Source organism: Vombatus ursinus, unplaced genomic scaffold (assembly GCF_900497805.2).
Source record: "Vombatus ursinus unplaced genomic scaffold, bare-nosed wombat genome assembly UNPS02009205.1, whole genome shotgun sequence".
In the NCBI taxonomy this organism is placed as follows: domain Eukaryota; kingdom Metazoa; phylum Chordata; class Mammalia; order Diprotodontia; family Vombatidae; genus Vombatus; species Vombatus ursinus.
Genome location: NW_020948983.1, coordinates 5,123,859 through 5,143,275, shown reverse-complemented (window position 1 = coordinate 5,143,275; position 19,417 = coordinate 5,123,859). Strand labels below are relative to the sequence as shown.

Sequence of the window (19,417 nt, the reverse complement as noted above, 5' to 3'; positions counted from 1 at the left end):
AATTCCATTTGGATACAGACGTAGTAATGACATTGCTGGGTCAGAAGGTATACACAGTTTTATAGCCTTTTCGGTGTGGTTCCAAACTGTCCTCCAGAATGGTTGGACTATTTCACAACTCCACTAGAAGCATGTCCTTGGTGTTCTTCAAACTAAAGTATTGCCTCATGATGTTCAGAGTTTCTGTTAGTTTTCTTTTTGAGGGCACGTGTCTTAAGGTCAAACTCTACATCTCAGTGTATGAGATGCCTGCCTGGTTCTAAATCTAGTAGGCCAGACTAGGCTCTTTCTTTAAGAGACTCTGGGGCTGCTCTAGTACTGGGCTATGCTTGGGCTCTTTCTCTTATCACAGAACTCTCAGGATCTCTACTGGCTACAGATACCAACATGCTCAAGGGCTCCTCTTGTGTTGGGCTCCACCTTAGGCTTTAGGGATTTCTTGGACTGGGTTTTGCCTATGACATTTTCCCCACGGTTTGCCTGGCTCCTGCTACCATATGGATCCTACTGAGAATAACCTGAGTCTGTTCTTTCTGTTAGGCCATGCCTGGATTAGATAATGTTCAAACTGGGCCAGTCTTAGGGTCTTTTTCTGGAAGTGCTTTACTTCCAGAATCCCTGATGCTATCCTCCTAGGAGCAACACTAAGGCAACTATCTCCAGGTTTGAGAAGGACTCCCTCTGCCTGACTTGGGTAGAGAGAATGCAATGCACTAGACTGGCCCAGAACTCCCCCAAATCATTATATGCCCAGCTCCAGTTTCTGGCTTGTGAAAAGACTTGGCCTGGCCTGGGATGGGCTTGAGGAATATAAAACTTGGGCAGAAGAGATTTTTCAAAATCTCCAGGAATAGCTTCCTGTCCTTTGCCCTGTATGATTTACTTTCAACCTATTCTGGTGGTGTATCTAACCCAAGACCCTGAGGGCCCTTCTATGAATGCCTAGGTTGTATGGGGCAACTATTATTGATCTTTTTTATTATTTAGTAAAATAGTGTATCTCTGAGTGTTTCCTGAGGATTTGGGACCCTAAGCATCCAAGCAAGCCACCATCTTCTGTTCCTGCATTTCGAACCCTTGCTATCCACCTAACTTTCCTATCTCTGGTCCCGGCTCTATTGGAGGTTTATTTTATTGAAACAGCATTTGGTTCCCTGTAATTTGACCCATTGATTTTTGTTTTGCCTTTTGAAACCAAGTAGTGTAAATCTAATTATTCATTTAATAATAACCTTTCAGGTATTCTAAGATGATAATAATGTTCACTGTAAGTCTTCTTTACACTAAAGATCACTAGTTCCTTTTAACAAAATCTGTATTTTTCTATGAAGGATATAAAGACATCTGTAGACAAAAATTATATTACTGATAAACTTATTTCTCACTGAATACATGGAATAAGAATATAAAATGTGAAGAATCAACAAGAAGAAACAAAATGATTATTAAACCTTTGATTAACTTTTTTAATGTTTGAGTACATGTTCTTTATGGAACTATGTTGTATTTTAAAAGTATTGGGTTTGTATTAGGAATGCATAAACAGATGGCATTATTAACTATGACATGAATGTTTACCTTAGTAAAATTCAAATATATTATGGAAAGTTATAATCATACATTTTAGAAACAAAATTTTATTTTATTTTATTAGTGCTTCTTATCATTAGCAACATTGAGAGATAACAGATGGATAGCCAGCTTGGTGTATTGGTACCCAGGTGATATCAGGAAACAGCAAAAGCCCCTTCCCACCCACCACCACCTCCCCACCACCCCTGCCCATTCTAGCTAAAGGGATGGACTGCCTGTGGAGAATTTGTGGAAAGACATAGACAAAAGTCTTATAGATAAGAAGGCATGGATAGGTTGCCATCTGTGCCTTTGAAGGAAATAATAATTTCAGTAAGATAACAGATTTATTGAAGTGTGGGGAGAAGGCAAGGTTTTTGCTGGCCAAAATCCAGAAGCGAAGCAAAGGGTCTTTGCTGCTGACAAGCACAATATAGACAGGAATTTGGCCAGATAGATAGAGAACAATGACTACATCCTTAGTTTATACCTTTTGTTCTAATTCACATTTGATTACATTGCCTAGCCCAAAAAGGTGTTGGTAGTGTTTAATGTTAATTTATATAATTATAGGTAAAAGAGAGTTTCAATCTCCACTCAGAAGTAGCAGACCCTGTGTCTGGTTTTGTTGGTAGAGTGTGGTGGCTGTGGAGATTGGTCAGACTACCTATATCAGGAAAGGGTCTAGGCACTCCACCTTAAAAAGGCAGAGTTGAGGTAACCAGAGGGTGACTTTGAAAAGATAAATTTTGAAGTGGATTGCAGAGTGATGTCTAGTAGAGACTGCTGGAATTTAGCTAATGTCATGAAGGCCAATGGAAAACATCCTCAGCAGTCACCATGAAACTAGTGGGGATAAACACAGCAATGTACCCAGCAGACTTGATCTTCATTTTCTCCTGGCTACACTCCTTTGGATTTCTGTTATGTTTTAGGAACCTCTTCATCCTGCAAGATTACATCAGCTCTAGAACTCACACTCCATCAGTCTCCTCTGCCCCTGGGAACTCTTTGATTGCAGAGCTGAGCAAGAAGCTCTTCCCAAGCCTCCATTTAAGGAGGGTTTCCAGACCAGTTATCTCTTCATTTTCCACCTGCCTGTACTCCTTTAGACTTTTCCATCATATCATCTGAAACAGGAACCTTCCTTCCTTCCTCCCTCTACTTTTCAGCTTCTTTCTGTGTGTCATTTATGCCCCAAATTGGATTGTAAACTCCTTGTCAACAAAGACTGTTTTTGTATTTGTATCCTAATGCTTAACACAATACTTAGGACATAGTATGCACTTAATAAATGATTATTGACTGACATGTTACAAGTCCTGGGGAGAAATACTCAGCTGATAGTACTTCCCCCTCAGTCATCATAAGACTAGCAAGGAGGAGCAGAGTAATGAGTTCAATGGAGACTATATCCCATGGGGAGCAGGCCCTTTATGAGTACTACAATGACAGTAGCAGATAACATTGGAAGCATGAGTTGATCTTCTGTGTGGGCTCTGGTCATATGTGTATCCCTCATGTGTATTTCCTATGTTCACATACTCTCCCCACTAATGGTAATAGACTAAGCCCTAGGATTATGTGAGGAATGCTCTGTTGCAGATTTTCTTATTATAAATCATTAAACTTCACTAATTTTGTTCTCTAATTGACAAAAGATAAAGCAAACACATCTGTCAAGGCTCATGAAGTACAATTTTAACTAAATTCTAATTGACAGGGTTTCTTGGATCTAGGTTAGCTATTCTGAGGACATTATGTATTTGACAGCAGTGCCCCCCATTCTACAGAAGAAATAAAACACTGTTTAGTCAAAGTTAATCTTATAGAAAATTATGAAATACATTTATTTTATCTATAAACTTAGGGGCAATTAAGATAGTATAGTGGAAAGAAAAATGGACTTTGGGTCAAGAGATCTATATTCAAATATGAACTCTTTTTTTCCCCTTTATAACTATGTGGTAAAGTAGATAGAGCACCTGGCCTAAAATAAGGGAAACCTGAGTTCAAATCTGGCCTCAAACACTAGCTGTGTGATCCTAGGCAAGTTACTTAACCTGTATTTGCCTCAGTTCCTTCATCTGTAAAATGGAGATAATAATAGCACCTACCTCTAGGGTTGTGAAAACCACATGAGATAATAACTGTAAAAGCACTTAGTACAGTGGCTGGCACATAGTAGGGGCTCCATAAATGTTAGTTATTTTTCTTATTTAAAATTTCATTGATATATTTTGTTTTTACATGTCCTTCACTTAGGAATATATCTTTTCTCACCTGTAAGCACAGGGTCTGATATTTAATAGTGATAGGACTATTGTAAAACCATTTAACCTCTTTAAACTTCAGTTCTGCTGTTTATAAAATGGGGATAATATTTTGCATTTAACTTTAATATGTGAGATTTCTTTATCACCTTTCTTTCCTTGCCATTACTTTTATCACTATTAAAGACCACCCTTGCCTACCTTTTCTAGATAATGCTCCATAATCTAAAAATATTCTTCTTCCTCCTCCTTTCTCCCTCTATCAAATTCTAACTTACTTAGTGGCATTTTTAACCAGCTATAGCAAAGAGAACTTGTGAAGGAATGAATAACTGGCAATAGTTAAATTTGTTGTCTCTTGGGGCTATTTGAATATTAAAGGAGCTTATTATTTCAAAGCAATGACTAGAAGATGATGGATTTTCAAGCAGAGGACAAACCAGTGGTGGAAGCCACCATGATTGTGTTGGGGAGGAGTTACAGAATGTTAGCTTTGGAGAAATTTCAAGAGATCATATAATTTTTATATATAGATGTGGTCATGCCTTTCCTTAGCTCAGAAATTTTTAATTATTTCCTATCATCTAATTAATGTTATTCAGATTCCTTTGTCTCTAATGATTCTCTCCCAACTCAGCTTGCTAAGCTTACTTAATTTTACTTACTTCATTGCTGTATCCATACCAGACTGCTTTCTGATTTTTGACCACATAACATGCTCTTCTATCCCTGTGTTTTTGTTAGATCTATTTCTTATTCATGAAATATTCTCCTACTGATATATCTATTCTTTGCCTATCAAATTTCTCCATGCCCTTTAAAAATCACCTGAAATACCACTTTCCTCATGAAGCTTTCTTTTTCTCATCCCCCTGCTATGTAACAGCTTCCTCCTTTGGACCTTATGTAGCACTTTTTTGACTGTTCTAGAACATTTATCAAGGAATATTGTACACTATAATTATGTGTGACAATGTCTTTTCCCTAGATGGTAGACCTCATGAGAATAAAGACTCTCTTTTTCTCAACTTTTTATCTTCCATAGTACCTAACATAGTGCTCTGCAACCAGTAGGTACTTGACACATTTTTGTCAAATGAATTAATGGATGGAATTTATGGATGGATGGATGGATACCGAATACATGATCCAAACTTCTCAGTATATTGATAAGGAAATTTTGGCCCAAGAAGAAGAAGTAATTTATTTAAGATTTCACATCAGGACTAGAATAAAATCTGTCTGTTCAATGCTCTTTCCCCTGCACCATCCTGCCTGTACTTTATTGTCTTGCCTCCTGGCCAGAGAATAGTGCAGTATTTTGCACACTAAATACTTGGTATTAACATAGCTAGCATCCATACATTTTAATATGATTTAAATATCCACTAATAAAATGCAAAATGTACATTTTGCCAACAAGATATTTAAACTGTAAATTCTTTTCTTGGGAGAAAAAAGCTTGTTTTAAAAATTTTGTTTGAAGGTATCACATACTAGGATAGCAGATTCTGAACAAGGACATCATTACCTTTTCCTAATATGTTTTTAACACAATTCCCTAGTTTCTAACCTTTTCAGAGAAATGGAAAATTAACAATCCCCCAAAAGCTTTTAATAATACTTCATAGAAATATGCATTCTGGTCTTGATGCCCATAATCAGTTAACCTTAAATTGGCATAAAATACCAGCAATATTATCTCTCTTTGCATTCAGCTAGCTAGATTGCTACCAGAGGATATTTCTTTGTCACCAAAACATTTGCTAGAATATAACATTTTGCATTCTAATGTTAATTCTATGGAATGTCGTGGGTTTTTCACCCCCTAAATGAGGCTACCTAATCAATGATATGCTTCCATATATGAATCACTTCAACAATAATCATTTCAGAAAGGTCCAAAAATGTTGAAATATATCCCTCTACACCTCAAACCTTCCCTCAACAGCACTGTGTTCCTTTTTCCCCCAGGTGTTCATTTATTTCCTTTGATTTCTATATGGTAGATTATTCTGAAGTATATTGAATACTTCAGATTTGCCAACACTGCTATCTTATAACTTCAAAAACCACTGAAAAACCACCCTGCAAAAAGATCTGAACCCAGAAACAGTAAAAAGTACTGTTTAATTTTAATAAAATATATCCAGAAGAAGACAACGAGAGCTCATTTTCTTTTCACAACAGTCCCTAAATCCACATTAAGATTTAAATGAGCCTTCAAAAAATGTAGGTGAAGGAAATATAGACTTTTAAATTAAAATAATAAACACAGTAGGGGACTGGAAATACATCAGTGGCTGGTCCTCTGTTCAGTTATGTCTAAGTCTTCTAGATCTCATTTGGGGTATTCTTAGCAAAGGTACTAGAATGGTTTGCCATTTCATTTTCTAGCCCATTTTAGAGATAAGGAAACTGAGGCAAACAGGTTTAAGTTACTTGCCCAGGGTCACATAGCCAGAGTCTGAGGCCAGATTTGAACTCATAAAGGTGAGTCTTCCAGACTCCAGGCCTGGAACTCTATCTACTTTGCCAAGTAAAATCAGAATTTACTTTGAACAAAGACTTGGTGTGGGCTTCCACACCTCTCAATGTGAAAAGGTTGAGGATGTCAAGATTTGAGAATTTGTGTAGCAATGAAATGAAGAGGAATCAAAGAGTAAGGAGGAAATCAAAAATAAATGAAAAGTAATAAATATAAGCAAAAAACTAAAAGACCAAAAAGCTAAAAGAGAAAATCTAAGTAAAAACATAGCTAATAAACATACAAACCAACAAAAATGTTATTATATTAAAGGAAAGAAAGCTTTAAAAGAGGCCAGACCAAAATGAACAAATATTATGCTATCAGGAAAAATAAAACTTTCCAATCAAAAAGAGAATTGCAAGGATTCCCAAAAATCATGGAACGTCGGCAAAATCTCCAGAATGGTTCAAAAGAGAAATCTTTTTCATGAAGACATCATGAATAAAATAGGTCAGAAATCAGAATTCTCAATGCAAATTAAAAATATGTGTCTGTATATATATATGTATATCCTATATATGTATATTCATGTGTATGCATACATGTGTACATAAATGGCTGTATATACATACATGCATACATACGTATACTATGTCTTTAGCCTTCTCACGTTGAGGTGTATGGAGGCCAACTTCAAGTCCTTTTTCAAACTACATTCTAGGTCTGGAGGACTGACCTGTGCTAGATTTCCAGTCCCCTGTTGTGTGTATTATTTTGTTTTAAAACTCTGTATTTCACCAAATTTTTTGTAGACTTATTTAAATATTAGCTTGGATTTAGGCTATATATGTATATATACATACACATATATTTATGTCAATATATACATATATCTATCTATCTATACACATACATTCACACACATGAAGCACCAGACCTTGGAAGATAGAAGATATCATGGATAATGTCTCCAAAGAATAAGAGGGAGAGGGAGAGAGCAAGAGAGAGAGAAGGAGAGAGAGAGTAAATCAAGAATGGCCTTATACCCTCCCCCAGTCATTATATTTGACATAATTTTAGAAATGTTAGTGCGGCAATATTACTAGAATGAAATAAAGGCATAGACATTAGCTTTCACAAGTCCAAAACCTTTGAAATCACTCTCATAATTTCTTTTTCCTTATTCATATCAAGTCCTTCTCTTTTTTTTCCTACTCTTCCCCAAAACTTTTCTCTCCAATTTTTGGGCTCCTTTCTCTTCTGTTCACTGCTTCCTTTTTAAAGCCCAAATCTCAGTGAGTAGCTCAAACCTATAACAATACATATTCAATTAATATCTCCAAGTGCCCTGGGAAGTCAATATGCCAGTAATTAATGCCAGAGAGGATGCAAGATCTCACAAAGGAAAAATAATAAAAGTCCCAACTTTTTCAAATTTTTCTAAAATTGTCAAACTTTTTCAAATTTTAAAAACCAAAAAGGTGTGTTCATGTTTGTAAAATTGTGGTTTTTGTGTTTTTATACATTACCAAATTGTCTTATACTTCTAAGGAATACAAATCTTTAATTCTCACATGCAGATTTATACAAAATTAATTATATGTATAATTTATATAATAAATTATATATAAAATTTCAATAAATTATATTTATTAATACATTATATATTTATAAAATTTTAATGTAATTTATATAAAATTGTATAATTGTATTGGTCTTTCCCAATGGGAAAGCCTTGCCCCTACATACACAAATAAAATCATAACAAAACTCTCATTCCTTTCAGATGGATCAAGTTACTTCTGAATATACTCTCTACACTTTTTTGATGTCTAACCCTTACTCACAAGCATTTAATAGCTCTAAATTACCTTTAAATTTTCTTTCAAGACGATTCTCACTCTTGATTCAAATTCCTTTTAGATCCTCCCCGATGCTCTTTACCCTCATATTGCCCACACTAGCCAAATTATCCCATCATGTTCCACCTCTGTACTTTTTCCTACACCTCTGATAACCATCTCATACCTGCCTTTTGATAAAATGCCTGTCTGGCCTACCCCACCTCAAATGTTACTTCCCCTAAGAAGCCTTCTCAGGTGCTCCCAGATAGACTTCCTCTATCCTCCAAACAGGGTCAAGATAACTTTGGATTGTTCTTTTGCACTTAACCCTTTTCTTACTTGCATACTCAACTACATACAATTTTTAATCATCCCCACTGACTTGTGAACTCTTGGAAGGAATTGTTTTATTTATTTCTATATCCCCTGTCACCCAGCATAGTGTACATAGTAGCTATAATAGCAATTTTATGCTACGCTGAATGATTTAATGAAGGAATAAATGGGTGGATCTTCAGGTGTGTCACCCAACTCACATGTTTATGTTTTCTTGAAAAAAGAGCAGAAATTCAGAAAAGTATAGAATATGAATGATGAAAATGGTACATATTTGGGGAAGGAATAATCTTGTTTTGCAAAGCAAGACAACAACCTTTTTTGCTCTTTTCAGTTACATTTTTAATATAACAATAAAATATAATAATATTGATAGTATGAAATAGTAAAAGATTCCTTTTGTGTTCATCACATCTCAGAAAAAAACAAATGGAAAATTATATTGGTTATTCCCACTGAGGAAAGCCTTAAGTTGTAAATCTCTTGGGTCTTAATGAAAAATAAAAAGAAGTAGTGATTCTCTTTTTCTGCCAGTAGATTAACCTCAAATTTCATTTTTGTTTGTTTGTTTGTTTGTTTTTTATCTGCTGGCTTGAAGGCCTTATGCATATTTGGCCTCAAGATAATTTTCCAGCTTTAGCAGAAGCAAAGTTAATATTTTGATGGTATTTAAAACTTGTGTATTTATCCTTATTTTGTTGAATAATTTTCAAGGAAAGGAGGTTACTTTAAATAGTCTGTGATTACTTTTCTTTATTTGATCTGATATTGTAATTATATTTTTTGCTTATAACATTGTTCTTTATTCTTTTTTTTCTCCAGTTGTTTCTTATCCCTCCTACTGGTAGCTGCTGTTGTCTGGAAGATCAAACAAACTTGTTGGGCTTCTCGACGGAGAGAGGTATCCAAACCATATCTATTATAAATGGTTACATACATGTTTCACATAGTGAATTAAAAGATGCAAGCACTTATGTGTTATTAGTGTGGTTATTTTAAATTTGTGAACTAATTTGCCTAATTTCATGTGTTTAGGTAGAGCAAGGAACTCTAATGCAATATTAGTTTTACACTATGTGACAGTTTTTAGGCTATAGTTAAATTAAATCAATATCTAACAGTTGATTAGCTAGAAGTTGGTGGGTAAAATAGGACCTGCTGATATCACTGATTATAGTGTTTTCTTATAATTTCTTTTCCTCTTGTGTTGTATGAACTTATAAATAACAACACTGAAAGCAAACAATAGGTAAATGATGGCACTTATATAGGTAAACAGTTGTTTCCAAGTTAACCTCAAATATCAAGAAAATCATTTGTCTCAATCAGGATGGTGTTTAAAAACCTCCTGTAATTTAGGTAATACATTTAAAATCATACATAACTTCAGTGATGATCACCTATTGGTGAGTTTGGAAATAGGTTATTTTGTTATAATTTATCCAAAATATAATAATTATTTTCTTAGAGAATGGAACATTCTAAATCCATCTATCCTGACCATCTAGTATGTTTTAGGTTAAAAAATTAATTTTATATAAATTTGCATGTGAGAATTAAAGATTTGTATTCCTTAGAAGTGTAAGACAATTTGGTAATGTATAAAGGACAAATAATTACAGAACCACAGTCAATTTTCATAATCCAATGATATAAATATATATTAGACAATCTTATTTTGTTGCATGAATTTCCTTTTATTCAAAGGTTCAAAGGAATGTCAGTCAAATCCTTGTTTGACAAGTAATTCTGTATACATTTATTATTTCTTTCCTCACAGTTTTTAACTGGTTTGCTTTTTAATACATTAGTACTCCTTTTGATTCTGTATTTTGTGATTCTTTCCATGTGAGTAATTTTGTTCAACAATGATTTAATGCTATGATACAGTGATTATTTCTATTTTAAAAAATATTTGAAAGCAAGTACATTTTTTTACAGAATCTATAGGTTTAGTGAATGTGCTCAGTTTTCCCTAATCATTCTCCTGGATGTTTTAAAATTTCATTAAACACTAGGAACCTATAACTGTTCTTATAACTTTTATTCAGCTTCTGTTCTCTCAAACCAGTCTCTGTCAGAGACTTATTCTAATTTTATTCTAATTTTCTCTCAGTGGAATTTCTAAGGATTTATATTTTTCTGATTGTGAAAGAGATTTTGCCTATCATATTACTTTAACAGATAATAAAAAAAAGTAATTTAATCAGACAGATACCTTTCATATTTACATATTTCTACTAACTTTACCAACTAAGGTTAATAATTTGGACCAAATCTCCATGCTCAAATATTCTTTTCTTGCAGAAATATTGTTCTTTAGAAAAGGGAAGAAGTGTGTTTGGCTAATAAGGAGGAAGAGTGTATTCCAGGCTTTTGTTATGACCTAGAATAGCAAATTTTAGAGTCAAGGGAAAGAGAAACATTCATTGTAAAAACAAAAAGTAGCAATTGACCTTTGAGATCATCTAGGGCCACTACTACCTAAATAGGAATCCTCTTTACATCGCATTCAACAAGCAATAATCTAGACTTTTCTTTAAGAACTCTAGTCAGGGGAAAACCATAACCTCCTGTGGAAGCAAACTCTGCTTAGCTTAATACACTTGTTTGGCATTTCTATGATCTATTCTTTGACCCCCTGTTTAATATAATGTTATTTGGTGACCATTTAAATCCCTGTCCTTTGTTAATATTTCAGTCAATCAGCGAGCATTTATTAAGCAGCTACTATGTTCCAAGCAATGAGGACAAAAAGACAAAAAAAAAGAATTCCCTTTCCTAAACGAACTTACATCATAGCAAGGAGAGACAAGTCATTCACATATAAGCATATACGAAATAGATACACTGTAATTTTTTGAGTGAAAGCACACGCTTCTTGGGAGGGGAGGGAAGTAGGGATCATGAAAGGCCTCTCATGTAAGAGGTAGAATTTGAACTGAGTATTAAACACAATTAGGCATTTCACAGGATTAATACATAGATAAAGCTGGGGGATAAAAGCATGTATAAAGTTAGGGTTGAAACCATCCCCATGCCATTTTAGACTTGATATATTAAATACATGAGATTATATGATTTTGGATTAAGTCCAAACAAGTCCCATGAATCAGAATGAAACCGCACAACACTCTTGATTGGATAGGCCAAGGCAATTTGGTCATACAGGAATCATCTATAAATTAGTAAGCTAGTTAGAACTAGATTCTTTCAAGAGGTTGAAGCAAGCATGACTTTTTAGAACATCTCTATAGATTTACTATGTGGAGAGTGGAAAAGAGACCTTTGTTAGGGGCAGCTAGGTGGTGCAGTGGACAGAGCTCCGGCCTTGGGGTCAGGAGGACCTGAGTTCAAATCTGGCCTCAGACACTTGACACTTACTAACTGTGTGACCCTGGGCAAGTCACTTAACCCTTATTGCCTCACCAAAAAGAAAAGAAAAGAGTCCTTTGTCTTAGCCTTAGCCAGACCTCCTCCCTAAACCTTCAACACTTGGCCAAAGGAGGTTTGGTCTCCTTTGCCAGTATGAAAAAATGAAGAGGATATTTTAACTTCCATCTTTGCATCTATATCAGAGGCAGATTTCTGGGTAAGCTAAAAACAATGACTGCATCAGGAGTCAATGATGGGTAGGTGCAGATTCACCATTCTTAAGCGCTACTTCTTAAGCATCCCATGAATAGGAGAATAGAACGTCCAGCAAATAGGAGCTGTGAGTTATCCTTTTGCTATGCATGCTCTCTATGCTTGAGCCCATTTCCCACTGGAATTTATATGTACTTGTAGAGGAAGATGTCATAGACTTTTGGGGGATATTTTGTATCTCCTATATACTTATTGTTCCACCCTAGTAAATACCCCCTTTCTAAAAAAATACTAAATTCTTAAGAGTACTTCTAGAACCATGAAGAGAAAAGGTAGCCAAGCTCTGGGGACCTAATTCCTATGTGGCATTAAGAGTTGTTATAAAAATCCTCATAGCTTATATGGGCTATACATGGAGATGGCAGATGAAATATTATACACGATAAACAAGAGAGGCCATTTTGGCTGGACTATGGTGCATATGAAAGGGAGTAATCTGTAACAAAACTGGAAAGGTAGATTGGGATAGGTTATATTTAGCTTTGAATGGTAGCCATTTGATCTTTGAAATAATGGAGAACCACTATGACTTACTGGGTAGAAGGGTGACATGGTGATGCTTAACTTTAAGAAAATTTCTTTGGCAGTTGTGCAGAGAATGGAATTAGAGTGATGAGATTTATAAGACAAGGATACAAATTAAGAAACTATATTTTAATAGTCCAAGTGAGAGATTTTTAAGTCCTTGACTAGGATAATGGCTATGTGCATGAGAAGGGTATTGGTATGAGGGATGTTGTGAAGATGGAAATGACAAGATTTGGCAACTGATTAGATAAGTGGGACAAGTGAAAGTGAGGAGTTGAGGAAGATATCAAGGTAGCAAACCTAAGTGTTAAGAAGGATGGAGGTATCCTAGATATAAATAAAGAAGTTCAGAATGAGAGTAGGTGATGGAGAGTGGAGTGGGACTATTGATTTATGCTTTATCACTTTAAGTGATTATGTTTGTCATATGATTATTAAGTGAGATGTTTTTTAGGATATCTAATACATGCACACACATATGCAAATGTATACACATGTATATTATATATGTGTGTATTTATGTATTACTACATTATAGCCTGTAGGGGATTAATTTAATGTTCTTATCATTCTATATTTGTAAGTCCTTTATTTAAGCCTGTATTATGTGATCGATTTTTGTAAAAGTGCTGTATGATGCTGAAAAAGAAATGTATTCCTTAAAATTCCCATTTAGTGATTTCCAAAGTTAGGTAATTTCAAATTGTTTTAACCTTTTTTTCAGATCCTTAATCTCTTTCTTATCTGTTAGATATAATGAAGTCTGAAAAATGCTAAAGTCATTGACAATTTTTGTCTTACTATCTCAGTTATCTTCTCCTTTAAGCACTAAGACATTATCCCAGTCTATGTATATTTGATATAAACATATTCATTATCTGTGTAATGACCCTTTTTGTTGACCATTTTTTAAATAATTACCTTGTCTGAAATAATTATTGCCATGACTATTTTTTTCAAAATTTCACCTGAAATGTAATGCTGTACTCCTTCGTTTTAAATTTCAGTCATTTTTTAAGTAATGATACATTGCCTTGAAAAAAAAATTCAAGCCATCTATGTATTTTCAATGTTCCAGAATATTCTTCACAGTAAACACTTGTTACATTCTTCCCATTCTATTGCAGTAATCTGCACTAATTATTTTTCTGAAGATCTAGAGAATGTTTAATTTTATAAAACAGCATTTAGATCATAGATACTTTAAATACAACTAATATGTTCTAGCTATTAGACGTTACCACTTTTTATTAATTAGATAAGCTTGTGGATATAAAAAAGTAACCTGAGTATAATTTTAATATCAGAATTCTTTTATTAATGTGATTCCTTCTGAGTAGTCCTCCTGAGAATTCAAAGGCTTTTAAAAATACACAAATGAAATTTCATAAGATTTCTTTTTAATAAGATCATTCATTCATATAATAGCTCCAAGCTCATTTCTATGCTAAACTTATTAAAGATATGAAAGGTTTCTTTCATTCTGTATTAACGAATGGGAACAATAAGTGAATTCTGGTCAGAGGATTACAATAATAACAGAAAGATTGGTCCATTCGCTCTTACTACATGTCTTTTATAATTTCCTTAAAGATGTCAAGTTTTTCAATGGCATATGGTTTTTAACATAGGTTTTTGTCAAGAGTGAACATAAGTTGAAAGAAATCATTTGAATTGTTTTAAAGTGAGGTGATATTCATTTTGAACTGAAATATGAGAGTATCAATGTGACTTGAACATAAAGATCAAAACTATCATTTCTCACTATGTTGTATCTATTTACAACACAGAACTAACTAAAATAGTATCATCGGTGAAAATATCATGTTTATTTTAATAGCTACAGAAAAAGTTAACCTTTCCAATTAGAAAAAAAAATTCTTCCCACATATTTTGTTCTGTGATTTAAATTTGTTAAAATTTAGCTTCACTAAGTAATTAAGTAGTGGACATCCTACAGCTAAATGAAATGTTTTTCAAGCTATACTATCTTCATATGATTTGTGAATAACTTTATCCTTCTCTTCTGTCACTTCCCTAACTTCTTTTAGTCTTTTCCCTAAGCCAGTTTTAAAATATTATGAATACATATTATTGTATAATAGATCATTATCTGTGTTTTTCTTTTACAGTATATTTCTTTTAAATATAAATTAACACTTTTTCCTGAGGTCAGTGAAATGACATTCAGTTTGTTGATTTCTTATTTTCCATGCCATAGTTATACTCTAAAACCTTTTATGTTTTTGTGAAGAGTTTATATGTAGACCATGCTTAAGGACCTAGATTTCCTATCACATGTATAAAATGAAGTGTTCCATAAAGTAAGTATGTAAAAGATGCAAATAAGATTTCAGCATTTATCAGTCATTTTGGAGAATTTTGCTTTAGGGATAAATACATACCAATATCTGTGTGTAAGTATAATGTTTGTCAGAGGATCACAAAACATGAACATTCAAAGGTACCTTAGATGCTAACACTTACAAGTTACCATAAGCAAACACGAACACAAAAACAGTGTACAGGTTGGTTCAGTTTGATTCAACAGATAAGTAGTGTCATGGTAGCACTGGATTTTGAGTCAGAGGACCGAGATTCAGGTCTTGCTTTTTTAGTGACTCACCTTTCTGGTCCTCAATTTCCTCATCGATAAAATGTGAGTATTGACCTAGATGATCTACAAGGTACTTTATGACTCTAATTCTATGGTCCTGTGCAATATTTGTTGAGGGCTTTTCGTGAGGGGACAAAAAGATGAATAAGACATAACCTTAGTTATCTAGGAGCATATAATTTAGTGTTTATATACTTTAATTTGCCATAGAAATTGTGTAGTATCTCCCATTATGTTCTAGAATTCTCCATGGTGCCTAGATCATAGACAAGACAGTAATAATGAATTAATATAGAAATCTGGCATCTTGGATTCCTAATTTACTACCAAGACTTGCTTAGGGAGAATTAAAGATAATTAAATTAGAAATTATACACAAATTATTTTGTATCACATTCATTTTCATAAAATAGGGTAGAAATATTATTGAAAATAGTATAATTTAATCTATATTTTACATATTTAAATCCTAATATGTAGCAAAAACTGTTGAGACTATATTAATATCTACAAATAAAACCACAAATATTTTTTCTGTGAAAGAAACAAGTAGTTGCTTTTTCCTATGAATGTTTTGATCTCAGTCAAATTTACTTCTTTTCAAAGTCAAAACTCTTTTATACCATATACAATGCTTGTTATCATAATTATTATTTTATATATAGGTCACTTATGTGGCAAAACCAGATCCAGAAATACAAGGTTCTTTAAGTTGCAACACTGTTTTCTCCTCCACTCCCAACAATGAACCAGGGAACATTTACCAATTCCAAGACTGTCTTGGACAACCTCTATTTTTTTTTAAACTTCAGGATGGTTTTAAAACCTCCTGTTGACATTTTCTACCGCATCCCAAAAAAATGTTCATAATATTTGTTAGCTACATTTTAAATGGGCAATTTCATGAAGGCCTTTTGAGAATTAGTTTTCCAAATTAATACATTTTGAGGAATTTGATTGCAACTTTACTCATTCTAAAATAAAATATGCCCATTTCACATTGGATCATGGAATAAGATCTTAAAACATTCATATCTCATTCAACCTCCTCATTTTTTATATGAGAATACAGGTCTAGGGTCAGTTTAAATGATTTGTCCAAGGTCACACAGCTAGTTGGACGCAGAGCCAGAACTGAAATCCAGTTATTTTGATCTTGAGTCCAGTGTTCTTTCCATTAACCACTGACTGAATGACTGTTTTGGTTTAAATATGTAACGAATATGCCCTAGCCCTATTTTCTCTGTGATAGGCCTGCTACATCTCGCTTCAGGTTTCTAGGATGTGAGTGTCTTTTTTTTTTCCTCCGGTTAACTTGAGCTCTCATGACTTGTGTTTCCCTCTATTTGAAGGGGCTAGTATTTATCACCTCAGTTCCATTTAACCACTTTATATCAGGTAGATTTTACAAAGGAAGCTATAATGAGAACAAATATTTTCTTCAACATCTTGGGAACATAATTCCCCCTAAAGTTCATCAGTCTTTGTTGGGAATTTGGTTCACTACTTAGCTCATTTATTTCATAGCATGGGTCCTACAAAGTTTATATCAAAAGGCAGCCAGATTCCCAGTTTTGCGCAAGTGTTAGATTGCTGCTAGATTCTGCTGGGGTGGAGTCCAAGGTCATTCCAAATGATATCTCCATGTTCTTCAAGACCTGACTCTAACATCTGATCTAGATTTGTATAGATTTGCTGATTCCTCTGACTCATCTCCTGGCTTTTGAAATTCCTAAGGTCACAGAATCAACTCCTTTGACCTAAGACAGAAGAGGCCAAGAAAGCCTAATTTCTTAGGGACCTTATATCTTTAGAAGAAGAAATAACACCTAAGGCCCTGAACTCCTTATTATATAGCATGGGTGAAGATGTTAGTTCATCTTCCAGATGTTAATGCTGCAAAGAGAGTCAACTAGTATTGTCTGTTTCTTTTAAAAGGATTTCGCTGTTTTAGTTACATAATTAATCGGAAAAGGTTTCTTCTGAACACTCAACCATAGAGTAGGCCAATAAGAACCAGTTACAATATGTCTACCCACACACTTCATTCACATGTCATTGCAATTGACCCAAAAATAGCTTCTCCTAACTATCCAATGTGGTCTATAATACACTAGGCCCCCAATTGCAAGAAGATCATAAAACAGTTCTGCATATAAAATATTTATATTCTTAGCTTTAATAAAAAAAAGATTAGATCCATTAAAATCTTCTCTCTTTTGCATGAGTGCCTAGAACTTATCATCTTTCTTTAGAGTTTCCCAAATGAAAAATATAATGGCTAATTTTAAAATGAAATTATCATAAAATCATGTATAATTATTATGTTATTATACTTAGAGAACTAATATAAAGTATATGCTCAAAATAGCCTGAAAGTTAACTAAGAAAATTTTGGTAGACATAGTCTTAATGATACTATGCATAAAACAATAACTATTACTATTATTGTTAGTTCTTCAAGAGCCCATTACATCACCAGTGTGAGATTTCCTCCATATATGCTATTACAGCCAAACTGTATCTTAGTCAATGGTTTCAGTAATTTCCTATCCAGAAAAAAATTCATTTACTAGTAGCCAAACTTTAGTGACAAGCCTCTCAAAGTGTATCTATGTTGATATTCAGACAATGGGAATGACATCCATTTATAAGCCCATGATAAAAACATTTTTAAAGCTTGGTTTTGAACCTTATAAGTGGCCTGCTTGCATAACCTTTGAGTCCCTGTGGTCATTTCTACATAATGATAAGATATTGCAGGAGTACTAAGGTCTACTTATGTACTCTACCAATACTACTACTATTCTACTCTGACTATGACTACAACCAAGACTATAACAATGATTATTATTACTACTATCACTACTACTGCCACCACTAACCACACATTTATATAGGGCCTTAACAGTATTATTGTTATTATTGTCAATATAGTCATTCCTAGATGCCATACTCTTCCCCTGCCACAGATATGAATGAACCAACTTCACACCCATGAGATTATACCCTTCCCTTGTATGAAATAGAAATAGTTAAGAAAAAGCAACAACACAGTGACTATATCTGACATTGTATGCAACATTCTGCTCCCAAATTCCCTGCTACTCTCTCTGCCAAGAGGAGGAAGGTATGTTTCGTTATGTGTTTTCAGAGATATTATTAATTTTTAGGGTTTTACTATTTTGAAAGTGTTTAATTTTAAACAATCCTATAAGACATGGATTGCATATAATATTATATCCATTTTTCACATGAGGAAACTGAGATTTATAATGATTAAGTGATTCAACAATGATCATGTAACTCCTAAGTGTTGGAATTGTAACTAGAACGTAGATCTTCTAAGCCTAAGTCAAGTGCTCATTATGTTCTACTCACAAAAGAATGCCTCTTTGATTAGTCAGTGGTTAGCATGACACAAAGTTTCACAGTAGGCTGTCTGAGTTCAATATTGCTATAAATCTATCCAATCTGATGTAATGTTTACTAGAAAGGGTGAAAAGAAAGTATAAATTACTATACTGATTTGCATTATACCTATTTTCTATGGAATAATATAGTGGTGAAAATTTAGAGTGTATTTTAATTTGTTGTTAAGTGCTTATTTTAAATAGTCATTTATTACTTTTCTTCAATTTACATTTTGAGTCCCTGTTGTGCTAGCTAAGCAAAATGACAGTCATTGTTTTTTCTGCCCTCAAGGTCTTCACAGTTTGATTAATCAAATGTAATTTGATCCATCTAATATATGTACAAAGGGAAAAGGAAACTGTGAAATAGAGGAAATTAAAAAAAACTTAAAGGTGGATTAATAGTAAATTGCTCCCTACATAGTCATGTCATAGTCTAATTCGTTGTAATTGCCAGCCATTTAAAGACACAGGTCCAACTTAATTTGATAAATTTGCATTGAATGCAAACCCAAACAACTATTTTATATTAATTTCATTTACAGTAAGATCTTTTATTTGTGTATACTTGAGAAAATAAAAATAAGCATGAGTCTTTAGTAGATGATAGACTAGCAAGATAGCTTTCAAGTCAGAGTTTAAAATACATAAGGAGAGGCAAGGGGGACAGGGAGAGGAATAAACTGTCCTATTGAGAATATCTTAAAGGGGTTGCT

The 19,417-nt window shown here is 33.7% G+C and overlaps 1 protein-coding gene across 4 annotated transcripts in view; it reads left to right on the top strand.

The window, feature by feature from the left end:
• ATRNL1 (attractin like 1) overlaps positions 1-19,417 on the top strand; it is a 1,209,934-nt gene that overhangs the window by 689,772 nt on the left and 500,745 nt on the right. For all 4 annotated transcript variants that reach the window (XM_027852049.1, XM_027852052.1, XM_027852050.1 and 1 more), the window contains one exon: positions 9,318-9,396. In XM_027852049.1, the coding sequence (XP_027707850.1) occupies positions 9,318-9,396 (79 nt within the window). The remainder of the gene's footprint in view (positions 1-9,317; positions 9,397-19,417) is intronic.